The sequence below is a fragment of the Sarcophilus harrisii genome, chromosome 1, assembly GCF_902635505.1.
Source record: "Sarcophilus harrisii chromosome 1, mSarHar1.11, whole genome shotgun sequence".
NCBI classification, from domain to species: Eukaryota; Metazoa; Chordata; class Mammalia; order Dasyuromorphia; family Dasyuridae; genus Sarcophilus; species Sarcophilus harrisii.
This window is the reverse complement of record NC_045426.1, coordinates 641,282,325-641,308,209: the sequence shown is the minus strand read 5'-3', so window position 1 is coordinate 641,308,209 and position 25,885 is coordinate 641,282,325. Positions and strand designations below refer to the sequence as shown.

Sequence of the window (25,885 nt, the reverse complement as noted above, 5' to 3'; positions counted from 1 at the left end):
CAGCTTAGTAGCTTCCAGACCTAGATTCAATCATTTAAATCAGTAAGCATTTATTAAGCACCTACTTTTTGCCAGGAACTGTGCTAAGAACTAGGAATGTTGTTGTTTGTCCTTGTTCTTGAAGAGGACCATAGCATCAAGGGGGCAGGAGGACTTAAGTTCAAGTTCGAGCTCAGATAATTGCTACAAGCTGTGTGACCCTAGGCAAGTCACTTAACTCGGGTTGCCTTGGTGAAAAAAAGAAAGCTAACAAAGGATGGAAAAAGAAGCAAAAGACAGTCCCAGGCCTTAAGCTTGTGATCTGACAGGGGAGGTAACATGTAAACAAATCTATGCAAAGTAAGCTATAGACAGGATAAATAAATAATCAACAGAAGAAAGACACGAAGTCAGAGGGATTGGAGAAAGCTTCTTTTAGAAGGTGGGATTTTAGCTGGGACTTGAAGAAGCCATGGGGGTCAGTAGGACTGAGGAGAGAGCATTCCAGGTAAGTACAGTCAAGAGAGAATGCCCCGAAGCCAGTGTCACCAAGACTGAAGAGTGCAAGTGGGGGAGTAAAGTATGAGAAGACTGGCAAGGTAGGAAGGGACTGCGATATGAGGGACTTTAAATGCCAAGCAGAGCTTGTATTTGTTCCTGGAGGGGTGGGGGAGTGGCAAGATAGGACCGTGCTTCAGGAAAATCATTTTAACGACTGAATGGAAGAAACTTTGCAATTGGAAGAGACTTGAGGCATTAATCAAGAAGCGAGGTGATGAGATTGTATACTAGCATGGTGCCAGGAGCAGAGGAAAAAGATGACATATTTGAAATGTTTCAAAGTGAAATGGACAGACCTTGGCAGCAGATTGGATGTGGTAATTAAGAGTAGTTACATTAGTAACTAATTACAGTAGTAATCTTGGAGACACCATTTCTCATTGAACCTCAGTGTCTTCATCTGTAAAATGGCATTAGGTCTTATACTCCCCAAACTCATAGGGATCATGAGGAAATTATTTACAAACTTTAAAGTGCCATGGCAATGGTAGTTATAACTCATTCAGCAGTTTGGGATCGCATAGCTTGAGATTGAAAGTTAAATCACTACCTCCTCTATCACACATCAGAGGATAGAATATAGTGAAAAGAACAAGAGATTGGGAAGGAGGGGAAATCTGGACTTGTAGGTTGTTTCAGCTGCTCACTTGCCCAATAAGGACTGGTTTTTAACTGCTGGCTGTCTAAAAATTGTTCAGTCAAATGAGGAGAAAGGGTGGTATTTAAAATTCAGGCAAATTAGGGCAGAAAAAGATTTGGGAGGAAAATTGGGAGAGGGGATTTGGGAGGGTCCTCCTTTTCCCCCCCACCTCTAGTCTGACATCCTCTTATTCCCAGGTACCTGAGTCATGCAAGAGAAGGAAACCGGAAGTGGTGTGTCTCTCTCTGTCTCTCTCTCTCTTTCTGTCTGTCTCTCTCTCTCTCTCACACACACACACACACACACACACACAATGAAATTATGTAAAGTCTTGACTTAAGGGAAAATAGAAACTCTTTTATGTCCTACCCTGTCATCAACTTTTTCATCCAATTCACTCTTTTGGAAGTAGATTGTTCTTAGCCTGATCCCAGTTCTGAATAAGCCAAAATCTTCCCTGTATGCAAAGAGACAGTGAGATAATCAGTGGATAACTCAGTCAGCATTTATTAAGGCCTACTATGTGTCAGGCATTGTGATAAGAGTTCTGGCTGGAGGTTAACAAAAGAAAGGCAAAACAGTCTCTGCCCTCAAAGAGCTCACACACAGTCCAATGTGGGGAGGAGAAAAGAGCAGATTTTGGGGGTTGGAGAAACTAAAAGAAGGAATGGAATGGGGGAGGGGGAAAGAATAATTGTTCTAATGGCATATTCAAGTCCAGAGGAATGAAGTCAGATGGGAAATGAAGGATAAATAACAAAATTGAATGTACAGAATTTAGTTCTCTTCATCTGATGTCATTTATCTTTTCTATTCCAAGTTTAATTGCCTTGGTTGATAGTCTCCTAGCTAATCTACACCTCCTTTTACTAATTTATTTTGGCACAGAGTGTCAGAATATTTTTCTTAAAGCATATTTATGACTCTTATTTAATAGTCAAAAATCCTTTAGTAGCTTATGGAATAGAGTCAAATTCCTTTAGCTACAATACCAATTAATAGCTCACCTTGTTTTAGTTTATATCTTTTTGTTTTTATCTCCACTTTGCACACTCCTCCTGTCATATTACACTATATCCATTACTTAAGTGTGGCCCTTCCTTTCCCTATATGTCTTCCCAACTCTTTATCTTTTCCTTACTGAGTTTCTGCTTATCCTCCTAGGCAAAGATGTGAGACAGCTAAAGTATGTATGGAAGTGCTCAGTTATTTTTGAACTATGTATTTCACTTAAATTGTAATTGAATTTCTAGCTTCCCATCAGAGGAATTTTTATAGGAATTAATGCTTATTATAATGTCTTTTCCCCTATTTCCCTGAATCTGCCTCTTCCAACTCCTTCCTCACTTAGGTTCTTTTATGTTGTTGTGGGACATTTGCAGTGTAGGTTGAGTTGTCACTCAGAGAGAGAGCTTTCTTATACTTTAGGGAGCTTTCCTTCAGGACATTTCTATTTCTTGGGACTATGTGACAGATATAGTCCTTTGTGGGTTGTGAAACGAATACTCTCTTCACCCCAAGAAAATTTACTTCCTTATTTCTTTGCTTTCCTATAAATGACTTGCAATGTTTCATTGGTGGAAGTTTCTTATTTTCACAGTAGTCTAGATGCCAAATAAATTTATTGTTCTTCTGTGCTTGGATTCTTATCTTTCTGACCCCTTTTTGTACTTCTTAAATGGAGATTCTGGGAAGGTCTCTCCAATTACAGAACGAGGCTGTAGGGCAGAGGACATAGAAGAAGGTGAGAACTCCAGGGTTGAAATAATTTTCTAAGATGCAGAGATTTCTGAGACATGGTGGGAGATGTCCAGAAGAATGCCATTGGTGAGGGGGGGAGAGGGGAGGGGGTAAGGGGAGATTGAAAGAGGGGAGTGTGAGATAGGGGAATGTGAAAGAAGAGGGAGGAAGCGTGAGTTGGAGAGTAAACAACCAGAGAAAATAAAGAAATTACATATTTTAAGAGGAAGAAAACTCAAAAGACCTTGAGCATAAGCAGATTAAAAAAAAAAAAAAAACCGGGAAGATATTCATAACAGAAGGACCTCCAGAGGAGGTATATGAATTAAATAAGCTAATGAGGCCTGGTAGCCAGATAGGCAGTTGGCAGAGAAAGCCTGAATCTCTAAACAATCTGGAAACCAAGTTACTTCCTGAGGCAAGCAGGGATGAGCACTAGAAGGTTATAAATGGATTCTTTTCATTTTGTTTAGCCTTTAGTTCTTAAGTGGGCCTTTTGTTTAAATGGACTTTTGATTACAGTCCCATCCCAGGTGGAGGTCTCTAGAAACTCCATAATTGCCAAGTTATGATATCAGAACCCTAAGGTTTTATTTCTTCTATAAAAGATATGTTCATCCTGTAGATCCTTGCCAAACTTCTCTATAAATGTAGCTTGCCAGTCAATTGTATACTCCTTGTTATAGCTGTATTAAAAAATATTTTTATTTATTAAGTGCAAAACAAGAAAAACAACAAAATAGAAAATGGCAGAAAAAGAAAAAAATTTCCATCTGCCCAGAGAGAATTCAAAATATGTAACAAATTTTTATTTGAAGCAAGCATATATAGTAATAGGAGACATTGTATTCATTACTGTTTGGATGATAATCTTAAAATGTGGTATTTAAAAAAAAATACATGTAAAGAATTTTAAACGTAGAAGTCAAAAAAATTTAAATGAACATTTTCTCTCTTTATCTCTCACCTCCCCCCTTCCTAATAAGCAATTTGATAGAAGTTATATATGTGACATTTTCATATTAGTCATGTTGTAAAGGAAGAAACAGACCAAAAACAAACAAACAAAAAAAAAAGTGAAATACTTTAATATGCATTCAGTTCTTTCTGTGGCTATAGAAAGCATTTTTCACTGAGTCCTTTGGAATTTTCTTGGAACAATGTATTTCTGAGAATAGCCAAGTCATTCATAGGATACATTGACTTCAGAACAGTAAGAAATAAAGGTCATCCTTGTCATCAAAAACATATGGATACATGTGATGCTGAAATGAGATAAGGCCCTGAAATGGAATTATGATAGTATATTTCGTCATTACTCCTTGTATTATTGTATTGCTGAGAACAGCCAAGTCATTCACAATTCTGATTGAACAATGTAGCTGTTACTGTGTATAATGTTCTTCTGGCTCTGTTCACTTCATTCTACATCAGTTCATGTAAGTCTTTCCAGGTTTTTCTAAAATCATCCCATTTTAATTTCTTATAGCACAACAATATTCCATTACAATTGGATACAATAGCTTGTTTAGCCATTCCCCAATTGATGGGTATCCCTTTGATTTCCAATTCTTAGCCACCACAGAAAGAGCCACTATAAATATTTTTGTAAAAATGGGTCCTTTTTCCTTTTTTGTATATCTTTGGGATATGGACATAACAATGGTTATTGCTGGATCAAGGGATATGCACAGTAGTTGTTTTTCTTATTTTTTTTTAATTTTAAACTTAAATACAAAATAAGAAAAGAAATATGTACACATCAGATCATAAGAGAGGAGTCAAGGGGGCAGGTAGGTGGGGCAGTGGATAGAGTACCAGCCCTGAAGTCAGTAGGACCTGAGTTCAAGTCTGGTCTTAGACATTTAACACTTTCTAGCTCTGTGATCTTGAGCAAGTCACTTAACCCCAATTGCCTCAGGGAAAAAAAAAAGATTCACTATAAAACAAATTTCCATTTAAAAAACCTATATAATAAATACATTGTTTTTTTTTCCCCAAATTGCCTTCTAGTAATTATTTTATGCTTTTTATAATCACTAGAATAACTGCCAAATATACTAGCTACATAAAATCCTCTTTTTTAACAACAACAACAACAAAAAACAACAAATAAAATCCAACAGCCAAAGCAACCACATTTGATAATATTTACAACAGTTTATGTCCATACTCCCCCACTTCTCTAGTGAAAAGTTGGAGGACTATTTCTTCCTCTTTTTTTCAGGGAATGAAGCATATAATTATAATTAATCAGAAGCATTTTAGAAATTACTTAATTTTAATTGTTGTAATAATTTTGCCTCATGTTTTTGGTTCTCCTTTTTTCTATATCACTTCATAGAACCTTTCATGACTCTTTGAATTTATCTTATTTTTTTTTTTTTGCTGCACAATAATATTCCAGTTCAAGTACACGACCAAAGTTTGTACAATCTTTCCACAATTGATATTTACATAATTTGTTTCTCCTTATTTGCTACCCATTGTATCCATAAAGGTGCTATAAATACTACCTATTTCAAAGCTGCCCAGCTTTTCTTCGCTTCCTTGGGTTTCTTTTGTTCTCTGTTGTGCACTTTTTTCTTGATTTTTTTTCTTCTCTCCTTCTTCCCTCCTTCTAAAGAAGGCTACAATTAAGCGCTGATACACACACACACACACACACAGATATACATATGCATAGACATTTATAAACATATACATTCATACACATATGTATGATTATGTTTATTTTCTCGTATCAGCTGTTTCTTTGAAGGTAAAGAGCATCTTCTTTCAAACCAACCAGCTCATCATTTCCTATACCACAGCAATATTCCAGCTCAATCACATTCTATTTCTAGTCTTTCCTGGAATCTTTTCAGATTATGTTAGATGGACAATTGCTTTAACCCTGTGTTTCTTTCTGCTGCACTGTGGTGATGGCATGTATATTTTTTGTGAAGGAAATTTGGAGAGCTGAAAGTTTTCTGACCTACATCACTATCTTCCCAGAATCCTCTTACATATAGCCCTTTTAATTCTTCTGATAATGAGAAAGTTCTTTTGAGTTACAAGCATCATCATCCTCCCATGTTGGAATGTAATTTTATTATGGAATTTTTTAATCAGTCCCTACTCCTGACTAAACTGTAAAACCTAGAACTTGTCTGTCCCAACATGCAGGTTTTCACCGGTTACCTATTCCTTCACATAAGGGTCCCTACACTGTAGAATTTCCACAGGTGTCTAATCTATAGAGCCTCACTGGGTGACCAATGTTACCCATGATAGGCCTTTACTGACACTGGCATATGACCTCATGTAAGTGGTCACAAAGAAGCCTCTCACCATGATGAATCCCACTTCTGATATTATGTGAACTGGGTGAAGCCCTCCTCTCAAAAATCTGAAGAAGTCCAAGCTGAATCAAAAGCAAAAAAAATTTATTAGAAGTAAAATTTGACATTAGACACTCTAGTACAAAACAAAAGGGAACCTACAGCCTAGGAAAAACAAGGACAATTTATAATTAAAAACCACAAGAAGTTCAGCAAGGGTTAAGGTAAAGAATAGACAGTCCCAGGAACAGGTAGGACAGAGAAGCTTGATAGTTTGCTGAAACAGTTGATCTGATTTAGGCTGTTTTGGGGTATACAGCTCAGCAAGATCATCCATTGAACACCAGCAAAGGCATTTGGGAGTGAGCAATACTTTGATTCACTGTAGGCTGCTGACCAACTCCTTTCAGCAAACAGACTTATTTTGTATCTGGTGAACCTTCCTGTTAAAAGTAATTCAGAGAAAATAGACATTAATTTTGAAGGTACCTTCACACCACAAATACAGACTATAATTGTAAGATTTTTTCACACTTGCATTTTATAGTAACTCAAGAGTTTTTCAGTATCGGTCAATTAATAGATCTAATATTGTAATTAAAAAGCTTCTACTTTTTAAATTGAATTAAATTAAAAAGCTCGTCTGCCTGATACCAGAAATTTGCTATGAAAGGAAAAGGATGGGTATAGTTATACCCCCAAAAGGGAAAATTTTCCTTAGCTCTTTTTTATTCCAGGCATAAGTCATATTTGATAGCCAATCGTAGTCACAGGGCATCAAAAGCCAGGCTCAAGATTAACTAGGTGGGGAAGTTTCCTGTGGGAGCACAATGAAAAAATGATTCAATAGAATTTTATTTTATGCTCAGCCAAGGTTGTTCCCATACCTTTCCCCAGTCACAGATGTCCACCTCTAATAGTTATCAGATTGAAGCACATGCCATTTTCTACTGTTGGCTTCATTATAATTCAGACAATTATCCATAAAATCAAAACTGAAAACAATAGCAAATTATTGAGTTTTGACTCCAAATAGCAAAATTTCACTAATTATAATTTAGGGCTTGAATATTTTTGTCATGTTTCTTCCTCAGTTGGGCTTTTACATACAGCAAATTCTTTTTTTTTTTTTTTTAATTTAATAGCCTTTTATTTATAGGATATATACATGGGTAACTTTACAGCATTAACAATTGCCAAACCTCTTGTTCCAATTTTTCACCTCTTACCCCCCCCCCACCCCCTCCCCTAAATGGCAGGATGACCAGTAGATGTTAAATATATTAAAATATAACTTAGATACATAATAAGTATACATGACCAAAACATTATTTCAGCAAATTCTTGATAGTTGACTCAATACATCTTTAAACCTCCTATATGTTTTCATAATTTTTATAAGATATAGTTAAAAATTTCAAATAATAGTTCATTCTTTTTTTGGGGAGGGGGCAAGGCAGTTGGGGTTAAGTGACTTGTCCAGGATCACATAGCTACTAAGTGTTATGTGTTTGAGGCCATATTTGGACTCAGGTCTTCTTGACTTCAGGGCCACTGTTTTATCCACTGTGCCATCTAGCTGCCTTTCAAGAATTCATTCTTTAGTTTAAGAAATATTATTATCGGATCAGGCCATCCTCAGCAATGAGATCAACCAAATCATTTCTAATGGAGCAGTAATGAACTGAACTAGCTATACCCAGAAAAAGAACTCTGGGAGATGACTAAAAACCATTACATTGAATTCCCAATCCCTATATTTATGCACACCTGCATCTTTGATTTCCTTCACAAGCTAATTGTACAATAATTCAGAGTCTGATTCTTTTTGTACAGCAAAATAATGTTTTGGTCATGTATACTTATTGTGTATCTAAGTTATATTTTAATATATTTAACATCTACTGGTCATCCTGCCATTTAGGGGGGGGGGGGTAAGAGGTGAAAAATTGGAACGAGAGGTTTGGCAATTGTTAATGCTGTAAAGTTACCCATGTATATATCCTGTAAATAAAAGGCTATTAAATAAAAAAAAATAAAAATATATTAAAAATAAAAAAAAAAGAAATATTATCATTGCTATTATTGGTTTCAAAACAATATATTTTTTTAATGATGTTCAGATACCTATTTTTATCACATTCTTTTAACAGCTCAATTCATAATTTAACAGCAAGTAGACTTTTTAAAAAAAGTTATGTTTGACTACATTTCTGATATAATGATCTTTCAAATTTCATAGTACAAGAGAATTTAGAAATTCAATAATGACATCTTAATATTATGAATTTAAAACTGAAGTGAAACTTGTTACCAATCAGATGACATCAATTCAGCCAAATGTATTTCCAAATTATGCTATATAAAAATAATTAACCTTATCACCTTTGGTATTTTATACTAATCATATGAAGCCCACTTTAGAGTTATCAAGCATGGAACAATTACATTTAATTTAAAAATAATAATGATAGTTAATATTTACAGAGTGTTTACTATATAGCAGTCACTGTATTAAGCACTTTATAATCTTTATATTATTTGATCCTTACAAATCCAGGAGGTGGGTACCATTATTATTTTTCTTTTTACATATCAGGAAACTAAGGTAAACAGAGATAACGTAACTTGCTCAAGATTATACAGCTAATAAATTTTTGCACTTGAATATAACTCAGGTTTTCCTGCATTTTCTGGCTTTTTTTTTTTAAAAAGCACTTTTATTTGTGAATCTGACCTGAAATGAGAGAGGTTAACATGATCAGAGCTGGGATTCTCAAAAGGTGATCAAGGGATTCTTTCAATTTGTATTTTTATCCTCTGGTTCTATAATAATTTCTTAAGAGATGGTATCTAAGCTCTTTTTTGGGCTCAGGGTTTTCAGGTAGTCCAAAAATTCTTCTTCTTCTTTTTTTTTTTTTTTTTTTTTTTGAGGCAGTTGGGGTTAAGTGACTTGCCCAGGGTCACACAGCTGGGAAGTGTTAAGTCTAAGACAGATTTGAACTCATGTCCTCCTGATTTTAGGGCTGGTGCTCTATCCACTGTGCCACCTAGCTGCCCCTGGTCCAATAATTCTTAAATGATCTCTCCTTTATCTGTTTTCTAGGTCAGTTGTTTTTCTAATGATATATTTCTCCTTTTCTTCTATTAAAAATTATTTTGATTTTGTTTTATTGTTTCTTGGCATTCAATTTCTATTTGTCCAATTTTCTTCAATGATTTTTTGTACAACTTTTTCCATTTGGTCAATTTTGCTTTAAGGAATTCTTCTCACTGCATTTTTGTGTCTTTTTATTTATTTATTTATTTATTTATTTATTTTTACCATTGGCCTATTCTGTTTTTCAAGGTATTATTTTCTTCAGATTTTTTTTGTGTGCCTTCTTTACTAAGCTATCAACTTTTTTTCATGATTTTCTTGTATCATTCTTGGGATGTAGAAATGGGATGAATAATGAGTTTGCTAATCATCTGGATTTGCTTGAACTCCTATCTAGAAGAAGCCAAAATAATTTGAGAAGCAGAATCAGCCAATCAGAAGGCAGAATTAGTGTTGTTCACATCTGACATAGTAGTGATGTCTACTGGGTGAACCTCGAACACCTTTGCTGAACCAGCGAGTACAAGACTAATTCAAACTGGTTCATACCTGTCCCAAATGGACAGGGCTACACAAACATCCTAGTTCCAGGTACTTTGCACCCCTATTTTCTGCCCAATTCTTGGAACTCTCCTTCCCCAAACACCCCGAGAATACCCCCTAGAATGCACCCAACACCTTTTTTCTTCTCTTTTAAAACCATATCAATCACTCCTTAAACCTCCAATCTTCAGAGAAGTAGGCTTGGTTCTTACTGTTCTTAAGCAAGGGTGATGTACTTGCCCATAAATGCTTTTGCTCTACACTTTATCTGTGCCTGAACAAATCAAAGGGATCTCTGAACCAAGGCGGGAAAGGTTCAGGGGATCTTTGATTTAAGGAACATTTTCTCTTTTAATGGTCAAGGAAAGGTTAACCAGAAGCAGCTATTTAAGTTTTAGATACATTTTAAAAGTTTTTTCTTCATTCTGGAATTGTTTTAAAACTAGCTGTTTTCCTTCGTTGCATTAAAACAATAGGGTTATCAATCTTTGTGGGTGGGAGTGGGTGAGTGGAAATGGAAATGTTTACTTCTGAAACTTTTAAAGAATTTAATTCTTATTAAAAAAAAAAAAAACAAATTCTACAGAGTTGTATCCCAAAACTCACCAAGATATTTTAGCATATGTTGCTAAGTGAAACTCCTTACTGACTAATTTCCAATGCCATTAATATCTAAACCTTCAAAATCGACTGTTTTGACAGTTCTACAAACCATGTTTATCTGATTTTATTCTGTAATTCCAATGTGATCAAGGCTGAAATGACCAAAAAAGTATTTTGCAGGTTCATTTTTCTTTTTTCTTATAACCTAATTTTCTGAAAGCTTTAAGTGGGAGTTAGTCTTGCTTATTGGGACAATTGCTTCAAGTACAATCTTCATTAATTCCCCCCCACACACACATTCTAATTTTTCGATTACAGATTTTTAGCAGTTTTTCTATCTGGTTGCATTTTTCCTTTAAATCCCACCTTTTACAATTACACAAAAACATAGACAAAATGATAAGACAGACTCATAGGCTACAAAAAAAGAAAATCCTTTTTAGGGGAGCTAGGCAGAAACTATCATTTAAGCTTACCCAGCAAAACCAAAATTTTTTATCAGATCACAATATAATTTTTCAATGATTAGTCTTTAATTTGCAATTACGGTAAGAACTGAATTAGCTAAAACAAATTATCAATTGATTCTATTTTAATCAGTTTTAAATTGTCACATAAATATAAAGAAGCATAGGAAAATGTGAAGACTGTTAGCACCCTGGATACTTTAAGAATCAATCGGAGTTAGGATAAGCAAAAGTCCTTAATCTTTATTCTTTTTTGAAGGGAGAGGAGAGAGTAGACACAGGAATCTCCTCCTTCTTCAACTGCCAGGAGACGCTCGCTAGTCCTACTCCACCCTTTCCCCCCCCCCCCCCCTCCTTCAAATCTTTCTATACACCAACCAATGGAGCCAGCACAGAATGGTGGGACGGGTCATTTTCCAAGCAAATGCTAATATTGTCCAATTGGTAATTAGCCTTAAGTGCTTGCTTGTCTGAACCTCAGTGTATCTGCTCAGTTTCAGCCCATTACAGGAAAATCTACATGAACTGATGCAGAATGAAGTAAGCAGAGCCAAGAAAAAATATGCACAATTAATACAGTGATATAAATGGAAAGTACAAACACACACACACACACACACACACAAATCAAGATTAAATTATAAAAACTGGGGGGAGCCAAGATGGCAGAATAAAGGCAAGGAGGGACTCACTTGACTGCTCCTAAATTTCCCTCCTGACAACTTTAAAACAGTGTCTTAAAAACAAATTCTAGAGCACCAGAATTACCACCAGCACCATCATTAACAACAAAATGCAAGGTAAAAACACTTTTCCAGCCCAAGATAACTTAGAAAGTTGGCAGGAAAATTTGTCTCAGTGAAGTGAAAATGGAGTATGGTCTATATAGGCAACATTCCAGTAAAAAAAAAAAAAAAAAATCAGTAGCCTTAGCAGGGGCAGTTTCTGTAACTCCTACCCCATAAGAGATAAGATGATCAGAAAACTGGTCAGGGGATTACAGAGGACTTTTAGCTGGTTTCAGGCCCAAGAATTCCTGGAAGCACCCAAAAAGGATTTTAAAAATAAAATAATAGAGGTAGAAGAAAAATAGAGAAAAAGATATGAGAGTAATCAAAATCATGAAAAACAGTCAGCAAAAGACTGAAGAAAATAAACCTGAAAAAAGCAGAATAGGCCAAAGGTAAAAAAGGCACACACAAAAATCAATGAATTAAAGACCTCCATAGAGAGTGGAATTGGCCAAATGGGAAAGGAAATACAGAAGCTCACTGAAGAAAATAATTCATTAAAAAGTAGAAATGAGCAAGTGGAAACTAATGATCTCATGAAATATCAAGAAACAATCAAAATTTAAAAATGAAAAATAGACAAAATGTGAAATATCTCATTGGAAAAACATCTGACTTGGAAAATAGATCAAAGATAAATAATTTAAGAATTATTGAATTACCTAAAAGTCATGAGCCAAAAAAAAGGAAAAAAACCCAGACTTTATATTTCAAAGAAAACTGCCCTGATAACCTAGAACCAGATGGCAAAATTGAAAGAATATATTGATCATGTCCCGAAAGAGATCCCAAAACAAATGCTCCCAAGAATATGGTAGCCAAATTCCAGAAGACACAGGTCCAGTAAAAGATATTGCAAACAATTAGAAAGAAACAATTCAGATATCATGGAGCCACAGGATCACACATAATTTAGCAATTCCTACTGCTAAATGGTTGAAGGATTTGGAATATAATATTCCATCAGGCCAAGGAACTACGATTACAAGCAATAATTATCTACCCAGTAAAACTGAGCATAATCATTTAGGGGGAAAATTAATATTTAATGAAATGAAATAGAGGACTATCAAGCATTCCTGATGAAAAGACCAAAGCACAATAGACAATTTGACTATCAAATAAAAGACTCCAGAGAAATAAGAAATTCAATAAGATCAAATTGTTTATATTTCTACATGGGAAGATGATACTTGTAATGTATCACTTGGGTGCGAGTTGAACATGATGGGATGATTATGTAAGAAAAATAAAATTAATTCATGGGAAAAAAGGATTCACTGGGGAAAATGGGAAAGGGAAAGGTAGTATAGCATAAATTACCTCATATAAAAGAGATACACCAGAGGGGAAGATTGTAGAGGCGTGGCACATTTGAACCTTATTCTCTTCAGAACAGGCTCAAAGAATATGTAACAGACACTCAGTTGGGTAAAAAAAAAAATCTGTCTTACTTGATAGGGAAGTTGGAAGAGAGAGGTATAACAGAAGGGGGACTCATAAAATGAGAAGTGGCTTAAGAGAAGCAAGAGACAGAAGTAAAACAATTTTGAGGAGAGACAGCATTAAAGGAAAGAGAGAGAAGGATAAATGGGAGGAATATAGGATGGAGGGAAATAAAGAGCTAAGAAATGTACCTGTGGAAAAAAATTACAGCAAATTTCTCAGATAAAGTTGTCATTTTTCAAACATAAAGAGAACCTAGTTAACGTTGCAAGAATAGAAGTCATTCCCCAATTGATAAATGGTCAAAGGATATAAACTGCAAATTTTTAGATAAATTGAAACTATAGTAATATGAAAAAAATGCTTTAAATCACAATTGATTATAAAGATTCAAATTAAAACAACTCTTAGGTGCCACTTTGCCCCTATCATATTGGCTAATATGATAGAAAAGGAAAATGAAAATATTTTGGAGGAGATATGGGAAAAAAATCAGAATCCTGACCATTCTGGATAATTTAGAACTATGTCCAAAGGGCTATCTATAAAACTCTGCCTACCATTTGATCCAGAAATGCCACTATAAAGTCTGGATCTCAACAAGATTAAAAAGGGAAAAAGACTTTTATACAAAAATATTTATATTAGATCTTAATTGGTGGCAAAGAATTAGAAATTGAGGATGGCTGAACAAGTTATGGTATATGATCATGATGGAATATTGTTTTTCTATAAGAAATGACAAGCAAGATGCTTTAAAAAAATCTGGGAAAACTTACATAAACTGATGAAAAGTGAAACAAGCAGAGTCAGGAAAAATTGCACACAGAAACAGCAATTTTGTATGATAATCAACTATGAAGGACTTAACTATTCTCAGCAGTTCAATCATTCAAGACAATTCTAAAGAAATGAAAATGCTCTCCACCTCCAGAGAAAGAACTCAGAGTGTGAGTGCAGACTGAAGCATACTTTTTCAGTTTATTTTTTGTTTCTTTTTTTGTCTCTTCACTCCACAACATGATTACTATGGAAATATGTTTTGAGAGATAGAAAATGAAATTCCATTTAAAGTAATTATAGTGTAAAATACTCTCTACCTACCAAGAGAAACCCAGGAACTAAGTGATCATAATTATAAAATACATTTCATACATATTGAAAAAAATCTAAGCAATTCAAGAAATATTAATCATTTATGGGCTGACCAAGCCAAAGTAACAATTCTGCCTGAATTAATTTACATATTCATTGCCATACCAAATTACCAAAATTTATTTTATAGAGCTAGAAAAAAATTCATAAAAAAATGTAATTTGATAAAAATGAGCTTACTTATCTAAACTCATTGTACTTTTTTTTTTTTTACTGTGTAACCTTTGACAAGTCAGGTAAACTCTCTATACTTTTTACTACCTATAGGCTTGTTTGAAAGAAGTTCTTTATAAACCTACAGCATTTTCTGTCTATCTAGTGCCATAGTAATTTTCTTACTATAGATAAAGTAATAGAAATTTAGTTAGATATGGAAATATACAATTCTGAATGGGACTACCTATTCTAGAAATCTGTTTGGATTGGGAGAAAATAACCGATCAATTCAAAGCCATTGACCCAATGATCCCACTGATAAATCTGTATGCCAAGGAAGTAAATGACAGAATGATGTGTCTCATACATGGTAGAATATTTATAGCAGCACTAAGTGTAATACAAAAATTGGGAGTTGGGAGAGTTATGGCCATTGGTTTTAGAATTGCGGAAGAAATAATGATTAATAATGGTAATGGGATATAATTGAGTTATAATCAATTATATAGAGAATGAATTCAGGGAAATCTGGAAAGAAATGTATGGATTGATATAGAGGAAAATGAGCAGAATTAGAAGAATAATTTATAAAATTACAGCACCAGCGTCTCATGAATCCTGTCTTTTTGGCAGATAATATGTCACATTCTCTCTAATTCTGCCATTTTGCTGCTTACTTACCCCAAAAGAAAGCCTTTGTCTACAGGAGCCTTGCCAACAAATTCTTACATTCTCCCTTCCTTCAGATTAATTTATTTGGTTCAGAGGAGCACACAGGAAACTCAGATTTTTAATAGATTTTTGCTATTAGATTGTCTACAAACTCTTCATCTCTCCTCAAGAGATCCCAAGCATCTAGCAATTCATTCTGAAATGTCTTTCATCTGTCTTCACTTTGGCACTAACAAGCATCCATACATTCAAGCCCTTGAATTGCTGAAGAAAATAAATCAACTAATGAATACTAATGTCAACTAATCAGTATGGTAAAGAAAGACAGCTGTAATCTCTCTAGGGTCTATACCTAACAAGGAAATTGGGCACAGGTGTGTTATTGTAACAGAGGACATAATAGTTTAAATTAAATGGACCCCAAAGCAAGTTGAGTTGTGGGTCCTCAAATAATGCCTAGAGGACCTTAGTTAAGTGTATGCTCTAACTGACCATAACACTTTTTTATGAGAATATTTCCTGAGAAGACTTCAGGTAAGTGCATGGTTGGAAGTAATCTCAAAACATAAAGGTGATAAGGTTTGAGTAAGAGTAGCAAGGCAAAAACTTAGGTAGAGGAGAGGGCAGTAGGAGGCCTTTATCTTTTGAGGGTCTCCTCAGGAGGTTATAATTCGATTCCACACTCAGTTTATTCACAGAAATTACTGAGCCTCTACTGTGTGTGAGGCTCATGCTTTTATTAGAGGGTAAGAAGGAACTGAAGAGAGGAACTGAGAAGAAGAGGGAGATATTAAATTATGGTTAGGTTACTAACTTATTTTGAATTTGGGCAGATCTTTTTCTTCTTTAGGCCTTGGTTTCCAATCATGACATAGAAAAGTTTAAACTGGTAGTCCCCAAGTTGTTTTCTGCAGCTCTTTAGAATTCTATAAAAAGGAGGCAGCAGACTTATGTTGTTACTATGAGGACTTACACTTAGGCATACCATGAAGAATGTAAGAAGGGTTGGTTCATGTGTCTAGAAATAAGATAGTTTGGGGCAAAGGAGAATAAAATAGTATTTGGTTTGTTTATTATTTGGTCATTTACAATTGTGTTCAACTCTTTGTGATCTTTTTTGGAGGAATTTCTTTGCAAAAGTACAGGCCCAGTACTCTACCCTCGAGCCTTCTAGCTGGCCTAGGATCTGATGGAAAGGGCTAAAATAAAGTCAATCTTCTCTGATTTTTCAGGATTATTCCTATTTCAAGCTAGTCATCATGATAGTATACATTTATACAGTGCTTTAAATATCAGAAACTTCCTTCCTCCAGCCACCCTGTATGGTAGGTAGAAGTATTATGTCTTCAGTTTCACAGAAGGACAATAGGCCTTAAGCAACTTATCTGAAGGCACACAACTGTTAAAAAAAAAAAAAAAAAAAAAAAAAGTGAGATGAGCTGAAAATTGATTTGACATTAAACACAGAGTTATTTGTGCCGAGCCAGGATGACTGTGCCTTATGACGATAACAATGGTGACCTTTCTCGGACCACATGTTTGGATTTAGGTATTGGGGGGAAAAATTGTGGCCAATATGAAGAATGGGAACCGTAGAGAAAAATCGTGGATGTCTTTCCAGTTCAGCTCAGGGAATAGGCAAGCTGAGGGAGCAGAAGCAACAGGATGGGATTAAACCTCTCCTATCCCTATTTTCCTAGTTATTCTTACATTTACTGGCCTGTTTACTGGTAGCATGGAATGGGATAAATGGAATTAAAAAGGTAGACTAAAGCTGTCAAAAATCTAGGATTAATTCTTAGCTTTTGGACCTTTTTCTTTGACAGGTATTCTATATTTGGGTCTCAGGTTCCTTAATTCCTGACATGTACTCCCTGACTTTCCTAAGTGCTCAGCAACTGGCCAAGGATGAGGAAGCCACATGTAAAATCTTGGAATATCTGCCACCAGTCACATATAAAATCCTATTCAACGTGGCTTTCAGAGATAATAGGATAAAGTTGCTGTATGAGCTAGTGAAGACATGGCCTTACTCCGAACTTAAATTCCAAATGCTGTTGCAGACATGTTGGTGCTGTTCTCGGACTTCTTCTAAGACATGTCCAGAATGTCAGTGGACTTTCGTGTATGATAAATTAAGCAGAAATAAAATTGATACTGTCATCTTGGGAGTGAGGAGCTATATAAAGAAAGTAATCACTGAAGGTTCACAGCAGCCCCCAGACAGGTTTGTCCTTAGGGTACCTGGGAAGGTTTTCTCACATCCTGGTAAATGGACTCTGCTAGATTCATTTGCTAAGCATCTACTATATGCAAGGGAAATAAGATAGGGATTCCATGGGTGAATGGATACAGTACATGTTCAGATTAGTTCATACAAAGCATTCTCAAGATGAGGAGAACATTAACAGGTTGGAGATGGGAAAAGTCTACAAGTAAATAGTAGAACTTTGATGACCTAAATTCACTAAGGTAAAATCTAACAAACTGCAAAAATAATAAATCACAAGAAAATATTAGTAGAAAACTAATATGTTTCATTTAAAGTTGGATACATTTAACATGAAGATGAGTAAAAAGGAAAATTTTGAATTGAACAAGTTTCTAGAGAAATAAGAGCTAAAAACTTATTTCATCATCTGAGTGCTAAGCAATGGAATCTTTTTTGTAGACATTTAAAAAAGCTAGCAGTGATGAGATAACAGAAGAGGAAGTATATTTTCTCTACGAAAATGATCTCTGAAAAGGCTCAATTCAGAAGGGAGGAAACAGGTGCTAAGAGGCCAGGTTGATTGAGACAATGTATGGTATATGTCTTATGATATGAATTTGAAAAAAGGACTATAAACTGACATGGGAGTTAGAATGCAGAGCACTCAAATGCCAGGCTGAGAATTTTGTAACTCTGTCTACAGAAAATGGGGAGCACCTGACAATTGAGTAGGGAAGTGATGTCAAACTTACACATTAGAAATGTAAATTTGGAGACAATATGAGAGTTCGATTGAAGTGGGCTCATTCTGGAAGCAGGGAGACAAACCCAGAAGCTATTCAAACAGTTCTACTAGCTTGAACTAGCCTGGGGACTTTGTGACAGGAGGTAGGGAAGACAACAAAAGTTGTTTAATGTTTAATGAATTAAGAAAACTGGAAACATAGCTGTGGAGCATAAAGGAGAAGAGGCAAGGATGACTCTGAGATTGTGGTCCAGAAAGACCAAAAAAAACAAACAAACAAAAAAAAAACCATTTAGAGATGACCAAAAACCAATTGATAATGAACATGTAAAGTTGACATAGTAGTTATTTTGCCTCAGAGCCAAAAAAGATCCAGATTTAAGACCCAGCTCTGAGACCACTGACTGGACAAATTACTGAAGCTTTCAATGTTCAGGCTACTCTCACTAGAATTTGCAGAGAATTTGGTGACATGCATTGGTTGCGGGAGTTTCCCATATTGAAATATATATAAATAATAAAATTTCCCATATCAATTACATCTCCAGTCTGGTCTCCAATCCTATCATGTATTGCATCAGGCTCTGGAAATTTAAAATAAAAAAGAAAATAATTCCTGCTATCAAAAAGCTAATTGTAAGAAACATATTTATTTAAAAATATGCAAGATAAATTTTTTTTCTTCAGAGAAGGCCTCAGGTAGGCGATGGTATTTTTTTTTCAGGTTAGGGAGTAGACAAATGGGAGTGTTATAAGAAATAAAAATAATTCCAATAAGAAGCCAGTTCCAATGAGAATTTGCAGAGGACTTATTTTCTGATGATTGTTCTTTCCGTTTATAATACTTTTGTCATTGTACAAGTTTCTTGATTTTATTTATTTGACTTTTCTTCAGCTCATCTAAGTCTTTGCATGTTCTTTCTATTAATGGTATTTTTACAGCACAATAATATTGTTATATTTATGTAACAAATTTTTTTAGTCATTCCATGAATAATAGATACCTACTTATTTGCTAACATAAAAAATGCCATTATAACTAGGTTTCAGGTTGGCTTTCCTTTTAATGTCCTCCTTGGGGTATGAAGACATATACTGCATATATACAGTAACATTTTTTTTTTTGTATTTTAGCCAATGTTTAATAACTGGCTCTCCAGGAAAAAATTACTGTACATGTGACATGCAAAGTGAATTTGTGTGTTCTCCATTAGTATTTGAAGACTAGATAATCAATAAAACCCATTTCTGAGGAGTAAATTTTCACTCTGAATTTAACAATTGGTTCTTCAGAGCTATTTTTAGCTAGCTAATGATGGGAGATTGTGATTAATAATTGAACTTTCAAAATTCATGAACATGAAAGTGGAACACAGATGAGAAAGCTATGGTTGTTAACTTCTAAGTGTAGCTAAGGCATGATGGCAGAGTAAGTAATAGGGGCTTAAAAGACAATACCTTCTTTTGTATGATAAGTAGGAACTGGAATGAGGAAAAACAAGGCTCACTATTCAGTAGATACATTCACAATCTTGCTTAAGTAATAATTTTGAAAAGAGTAAATCTCAAAGGAGGAGGAATTTGTAAGTGAAAAGAGTAAAAGTATATCAAGGAAGAGGAAAGAGTCATTAGATTTCTCCCATCAAGACCAGAGAGTCAGGAGTTAAGAGAGAAAGAGGCACCCATAGTGAATCCAATAACCAGAAATACAGTAGAATCATAAGGGAGCCATGTCTCAACGAGTGCCAGAAAATTGAAGGAAGTAGAGCAAGAGTTGTAAAAGAAAAAAAATGTTACTTATAGAAAACGTGTTCTAGAAGGTCCAATGAAGAAGTGTATATATAAGGAGTAATATATTTGGCAAGATAATTTGAATTGAGAGAATATACAGCTAGGTTTGAGAAGAAAGTTGTGTTTTTTGACAGCTGGGAGTTCAGTATCACTAAGTTAAGTAAGAAGCTATGGGGATAGGCTAAATATTGGGAAATGAGTCCAGACAGAGTATCAGTGGGTGGGAAGAGATCCATTGAAGAGGACAGATAATTAGAAGTTTCAAAATCTGGCCTAATTAGTAATTGTCTGACTCATGGCTAGCAGTATGTCTCTTCCCTGAGGGACTTTCAGAATGCTTCTGAACTTAACCTAAAGCTGGAGCAATTATGTCCTCATCCAGGAAAAATAAGTATAAGGTAGTGCTGTGGCACTGGGGATTGACTAAGGCAGTAAGAACTAGGTCCTTTGCTTGTCTAAAAGGATAAAATAGAAGAAAGCAAAATTAGGTCCTTATATTTGTGAGGTAGGAAAGCATGGAGTAAGGTGATTGGGAAACTTAGGAGGAAGGCATAAGTGATTTGTCCTGAGTCCTTACATTTTAACAGTCTTAATGGAGATAAGGGCTGGACCCATGATATCACTGCCATGGAGAACTCTTTGGTGAGTTAACAAAATGCTTGTTGGTAATTTGTCTGCTACCATAAATCTTAGGAAGATGTCTAGAATCCTGAAAGCTTAAGTAACTTTCCCAGTCTATAGGTGTCAGAGTCAGGATTTGTATTCTGACCTTGAATCCTGTTTCCACTAAGCCACAAACATCTCTCCAGGATGATTAAATAGAGGCATGTAGAGCTGTGATTATTTTATAGTTGATATCAGACCCTGGGGAATCCATCTCCACTATTGAGATAAAGAAGGGTATAGTTGGGAAAGATCCATTCTGTCCAAGAATCCATAGAGACAATGATTTACGGGATAAAAACAAAGGGTCTATTCTCAGTCGCTCACCAGCTATGATCTCCCTGAGTATAACCTAGTTGGTTCTGCTTGGTGATCTCTTATTATGGAAATGCAAGAAGGAGGACATTTTATACTGTGTTGGCCCTTTTATTACGGGGGTAATCAGAACTCTCAAGGATTTCTGGGCCAGGTTATGACCTGGCTTTTTTATTAGTTTTTGTTTTGTTTTTGTCCTTGATGCAGGAGACTACAGCAACTGGATATGACAGGATTATTTGGTTATAGGTTTTTTTGGGACTTGAGAGCCATGGACCTATGGATTTCCTTAATAAGCCAAGGCCGAGTCTATACCTCACATGAGGGCACATGTGACTCACAAAGTCAGACAAGAGATCAAGGGGCAGAAACATCCCCCATCCCAATGGAATTTCATGTGGATCTCCTGGTGGACCTCTATATGAGCCCTACCTTTAACGACTCTCTAACACCAATTCTCCAGGGCAATGCCAACAGCCCTCTGCGTCTGATTTGCCGGGATTTCTATGCTTTGTACCTCTCTGGCTGTAGCGCTGTAAACTTATTGCCTCTTTTGGACTCTCTGGCACTTCGTAGAGTAGACCTAATTTACAGCAATATAACTTCTATAGACATCAGGTGGTTTATGTCACAGATCACTACCTTTCATAACTTGCAGAGTTTGAAATTGCCCTCTTTTATTAAAGATGAACATTGGTGGGAAAATCCTGAACTGAAGGCCACCTTTGATCTTTTTGTAATAGCACTGAACAAATTGAAAAACCTCAAGGAGATCGCCTTAGATGATATATGTCTTTCAGGTCAGGTGGAGTATTTGCTTGGGTAAGTGAGGGGGGGGGGAGACAATTCCCTTTACCCCCACCATCTTAAAACATCCTGTCTTAAATTCTTACTAGGAAACTAGAAGATTTTTGTAAGAAATATCTGATTCCTTCATCTAAGCAATGCAAGTTGAATTCTTGAATTCAGAGATATTTTCATATCCATTGTATGGTCATTGCAGGGAAGCATTGGAACCAATGTGTCAGGGTTGGGGTCACAGAACCTAGATTTAAATATAAAACTGATATTTCCTATGAGGTCTGAGGCAAGTAACCTAACTTCTCTGGGTTTTGGTTTTCCTATATATAAAATGAGGACTCATTGATCTCTGAGGTCTTTTACAACTCTGTGATCCTATTCTGTGGGTAAAAAAGCATTTAGTCAAAGAAACTTATGAAATGACTTCAAGCCTACAATGAACAAGGGAACTCACAGTTATATAATCTAATACATGCCTGAAACGGTTATTTCCTCTACCATCATCTCTCAACACTTAAGAACAAGCATTTCTTAAGCACTATTACTATATCCCAGGAATTGTGCTGGGAATGCAAAGGAAAAAAATTTTTTTCTCTGCTCTCAGGACACAGAGCTTACAATCTTGAAACATAAATCAGAACGTACAAAATAAATATGAATCATTGTTATCATGTAGAGGGACTGGTGTTCACAATTAGGGGGATGAGGAAAGATCTTCAGGAGGAGGTGGCATTTGACCATCCAGTTTCAATTTGATGGTCTCCAAAGTTAGGTAAAGTTGTCACCTTCCATTCTGATTTGATAATTATTGTCATCATTAGGCAAACATCCTTTCAAAAACTTGTTGAAATCTGCTATTCAGTATCCACTGAATATTATGGTCTTCTGAAAGAAGGTAACATTCTGTTCCCACACAGGAAAGAAGTGGCCTGGAGGAGGACTGATTTTTGTTGTTGTTGTTGTTGTTCATTTCTTTGGCCAACTCATGATAATTTTGTTGTTGAGTTTTAATCATGTTTGACTCTTTATAACTTCATTTTGAAATTTTCTTGGTAAAGATACTGGATTGGTTTGCCATTTACTTCTCTAGCTCATTTTATAGATGAGGAACTGAGACAAACAGGGTTAAATGACTTGTCTAGGATCACACTATTAAGTTTCTAGGGCCAGATTTGAACTCATGAAAATGAATCTTCCTGATGTCAAGTCCAGTACTCATTTTTCATAATTGGGCAGCCATGTATCATAATATTCTCAAATGCCCCAAATTAAAACAAATAAAAAACAAATCAAACCTTCCTTATGGCAAATGAACATAGAAGAGCAAAGCAAATCTGCATATTAGTCACGTCAAGTAAGGCCACGAATCCCATGTTTCTATCTTCCCAAGTCCTGGTTGACCAATGTATTGATAATCTTTCAAAGTCGTTCTTTATGATGTTATAATTATTGTATTAATTGTTCTATTCTCTTTGCATCTATCCTCTGAATCTATACTTTTCATTGTTTCTTAAAGCATGATATTCCATTATATGCATATAACATAATTTGTTCAATCATTTCCCACAATAGATACTCTTAGTTTCCACTTCTTCAGAATAATAAAATATTTATAGCAAATATTTTGTATTTTATATAAATATTTTAGTTGCTATAAATATCTTAGTACAAGAGAATTCTTTCCTTTTGCTTTGGACCTCTTTGGAGCATAAGACTAGGGGTGTTCTCATTGAATAAAGGATATATGCAATTAAATAATTTAGCATATAACTTCACACTACTTTCCTGAAACATCTTGACAATTTACATCTTCTTCCAACAGTCTTTTATCTTGTCATCTTTGCCAGTCTAATTGTGGTCTGTATGTGATTTACTCTACTTTTCCTCTGTCTGTCCCTTGTTCATACCTCTGAGGTTGAGGTTTTTTTTTTTTTTTTTAACCCGTTTCTTGCCTATTTATCCTTTCTTGACAAACCAATCTCCATATTTTGAGTTGGACTTGCTTATGACTATTTCTCTTATGTAGTCAAACATCTTCCCTGCCCACTAAACTCTGTTTCTATGTTCACATTTGCATTTAATCCTCCTTTGATTCGTTCATATTTAAGGTTTGAGTGATGTCAAGTTCCTTACTTCATCTTCCACGTTTGCAGGAACTTTTTCTCTTGCATCCAGAATTTATACCTAAAAGGCATATCAGGTGAGGCTGCCACAATACTGTGAGGGTTTGGTGTGCTCTAGTCTGGTCTCTTCCATGCCCATCTGATCACTAAGCTTCATAGTTTCCTGGTTTGAGACAAATCTGTGTGGGTTTCATGAACCCAAGAAGCCTCTCTATTTAGCACTGCTAAGTTTCTGAGCACATGGGTCAATTAGGCTTTTATGGAAGACCCTTTTAATTAGTCTCTGCAACCATGAAAATGTGATTAGTGTTATCTCTGCTTCCATTATAGTCTTAGCTAATGCTGTTGCATACTAGCAGGGGTCCTCAAACTTTTTATGGGGGCCAGTTCACTGTCCCTCAGACTGTTGGAGGGCCGGACAATAGTAAAAACAAATACTTTGTTTTGTGGGCCTTTAAATAAAGAAACTTTATAGCCCTTGGGTGAGGGGGATAAACATCCGCAGCTGCCGCATCTGGCCCGCAGGCCGTAGTTTGAGGACCCCTGCGAGAGCCTTGAGGTATTGCCTCTTCTTGAGACATTATCAAAAGTTAGGTTAAGTAAATTTCAACAATCTGCATTAGAACCTTCCATTTCTTTCTAGGTGAGATACAAATCTTAGATTGATTTTTGGATTTAGTTCAGATTCTGGTACTGCCAGAGGGACATGTCCCATGTGTCCAAGTAACTTTTTCTCAGGTTTTCCAAAGCTTACAGGGCCAAATGTTTTTCATTTCTTCACAACAATTTTCTCAAAACCCTTTCTTATTGTCATTTTCCTACATTCACATGTTCATTGGTTATTATAAAAGATTCATTTTAATGGTCATGGAATAGATTTTTAACTTTAGTTAAAAAAAAAAAAACCTATTAGCTAATTTTTTCATTGGTGTGTTTAGTTTCTATTCTGTACCTTGGGTAAACCTTAATCTTTCATCTACAGGACAAATGTGTCCAGCACAGGTAGAGGACAAGAAGCTAAATGTATTCTATAAGCATAGAATGCAAGCAAATATGGAAGGAGGTATCTGGATTTTGGTATATAAATAACATTTATTTTTTATTTTATTTTCAGAGATCTACAGTGCTCTCTAGAGAGCCTTCAACTTTCTTTTTGCTCTCTAACAAACAGAGACCTAACCTACCTGGCCCAAAGTCACTATAGTACCCATCTCATAAAGCTGGATCTTACAGGAAACAACATACCTGAGCAATTAGACTCCTTCCTGCAACTTTTAAAGTCACTGTCAACCTCACTGATGTGGTTGAATGTGACAACATGTAAGATCAAGGACACTGACTTTTATCAAACCTTACCCTATCTATATTCCTGTACCAGACTCTCCCATCTTGGTCTGTGTGGCAACCCACTATCTAGCATAAGTATTTTAACTTTCCTGGGGCCGTGTCACCAAAAGCTGCGTAACCTGAAAGCAATAGGATTTCCAGTTTTCCTGGACTGCTGCCCAAATCTGACCGATGATGAAACTTTTCCTATATATTTAGAAGATCAAATGGATAAAGAGAAGTTTTTTTCTGTCGTGAATGAAATGTGCCAGTTGCCAGTCTTAATGGGAGACTCTGCCATTCAATATAATTTTAGTCGTACCTTTGACATTGGTGATTATTTTGACCTACGGAAAGTAGTTTGATTACCAGGATTGGGGAAGATTCCATATTCCTGTGATAATAATAAAGATAGTTAATTTTTTCATTAAGAATTTTTAAAATATAATTTTAACCATGAAAGATACTCAAATATACAAAATAAGAATAAAATTTATCTAAAATTCATAGCATTTTACAAAGGAAAAGTGATTAAAAGACAACAATTTTTAGTTATTTTTAATCTGAAGTTGGAGATATTACAGCTCTAGTCATCATTCTCCTGATCTTTTTGTGTAAAAACCCTTTATATCTTTCCATGTTTTTAAATATTTTAAATAAATGAATTTAAAGTGTCATTACATGAATACACTATAATTTATTTCATTTTTGTTAAACATATTTCCAGTTTTAT

General features: G+C 35.3%; 1 protein-coding gene across 1 annotated transcript; it reads left to right on the top strand.

The window, feature by feature from the left end:
• Nucleotides 1-15,584: 15,584 nt before the first annotated feature.
• On the top strand, nucleotides 15,585-25,602 carry LOC116421383 (leucine-rich repeat-containing protein 14-like). Its single transcript, XM_031950563.1, has 4 exons — nucleotides 15,585-15,710; nucleotides 17,003-17,403; nucleotides 21,110-21,724; nucleotides 24,941-25,602. The coding sequence occupies exons 2-4, from the start codon at nucleotides 17,042-17,044 to the stop codon at nucleotides 25,515-25,517; spliced, it is 1,554 nt and encodes a 517-aa protein (XP_031806423.1). The 5' UTR covers nucleotides 15,585-15,710; nucleotides 17,003-17,041; the 3' UTR covers nucleotides 25,518-25,602.
• Nucleotides 25,603-25,885: the final 283 nt, after the last annotated feature.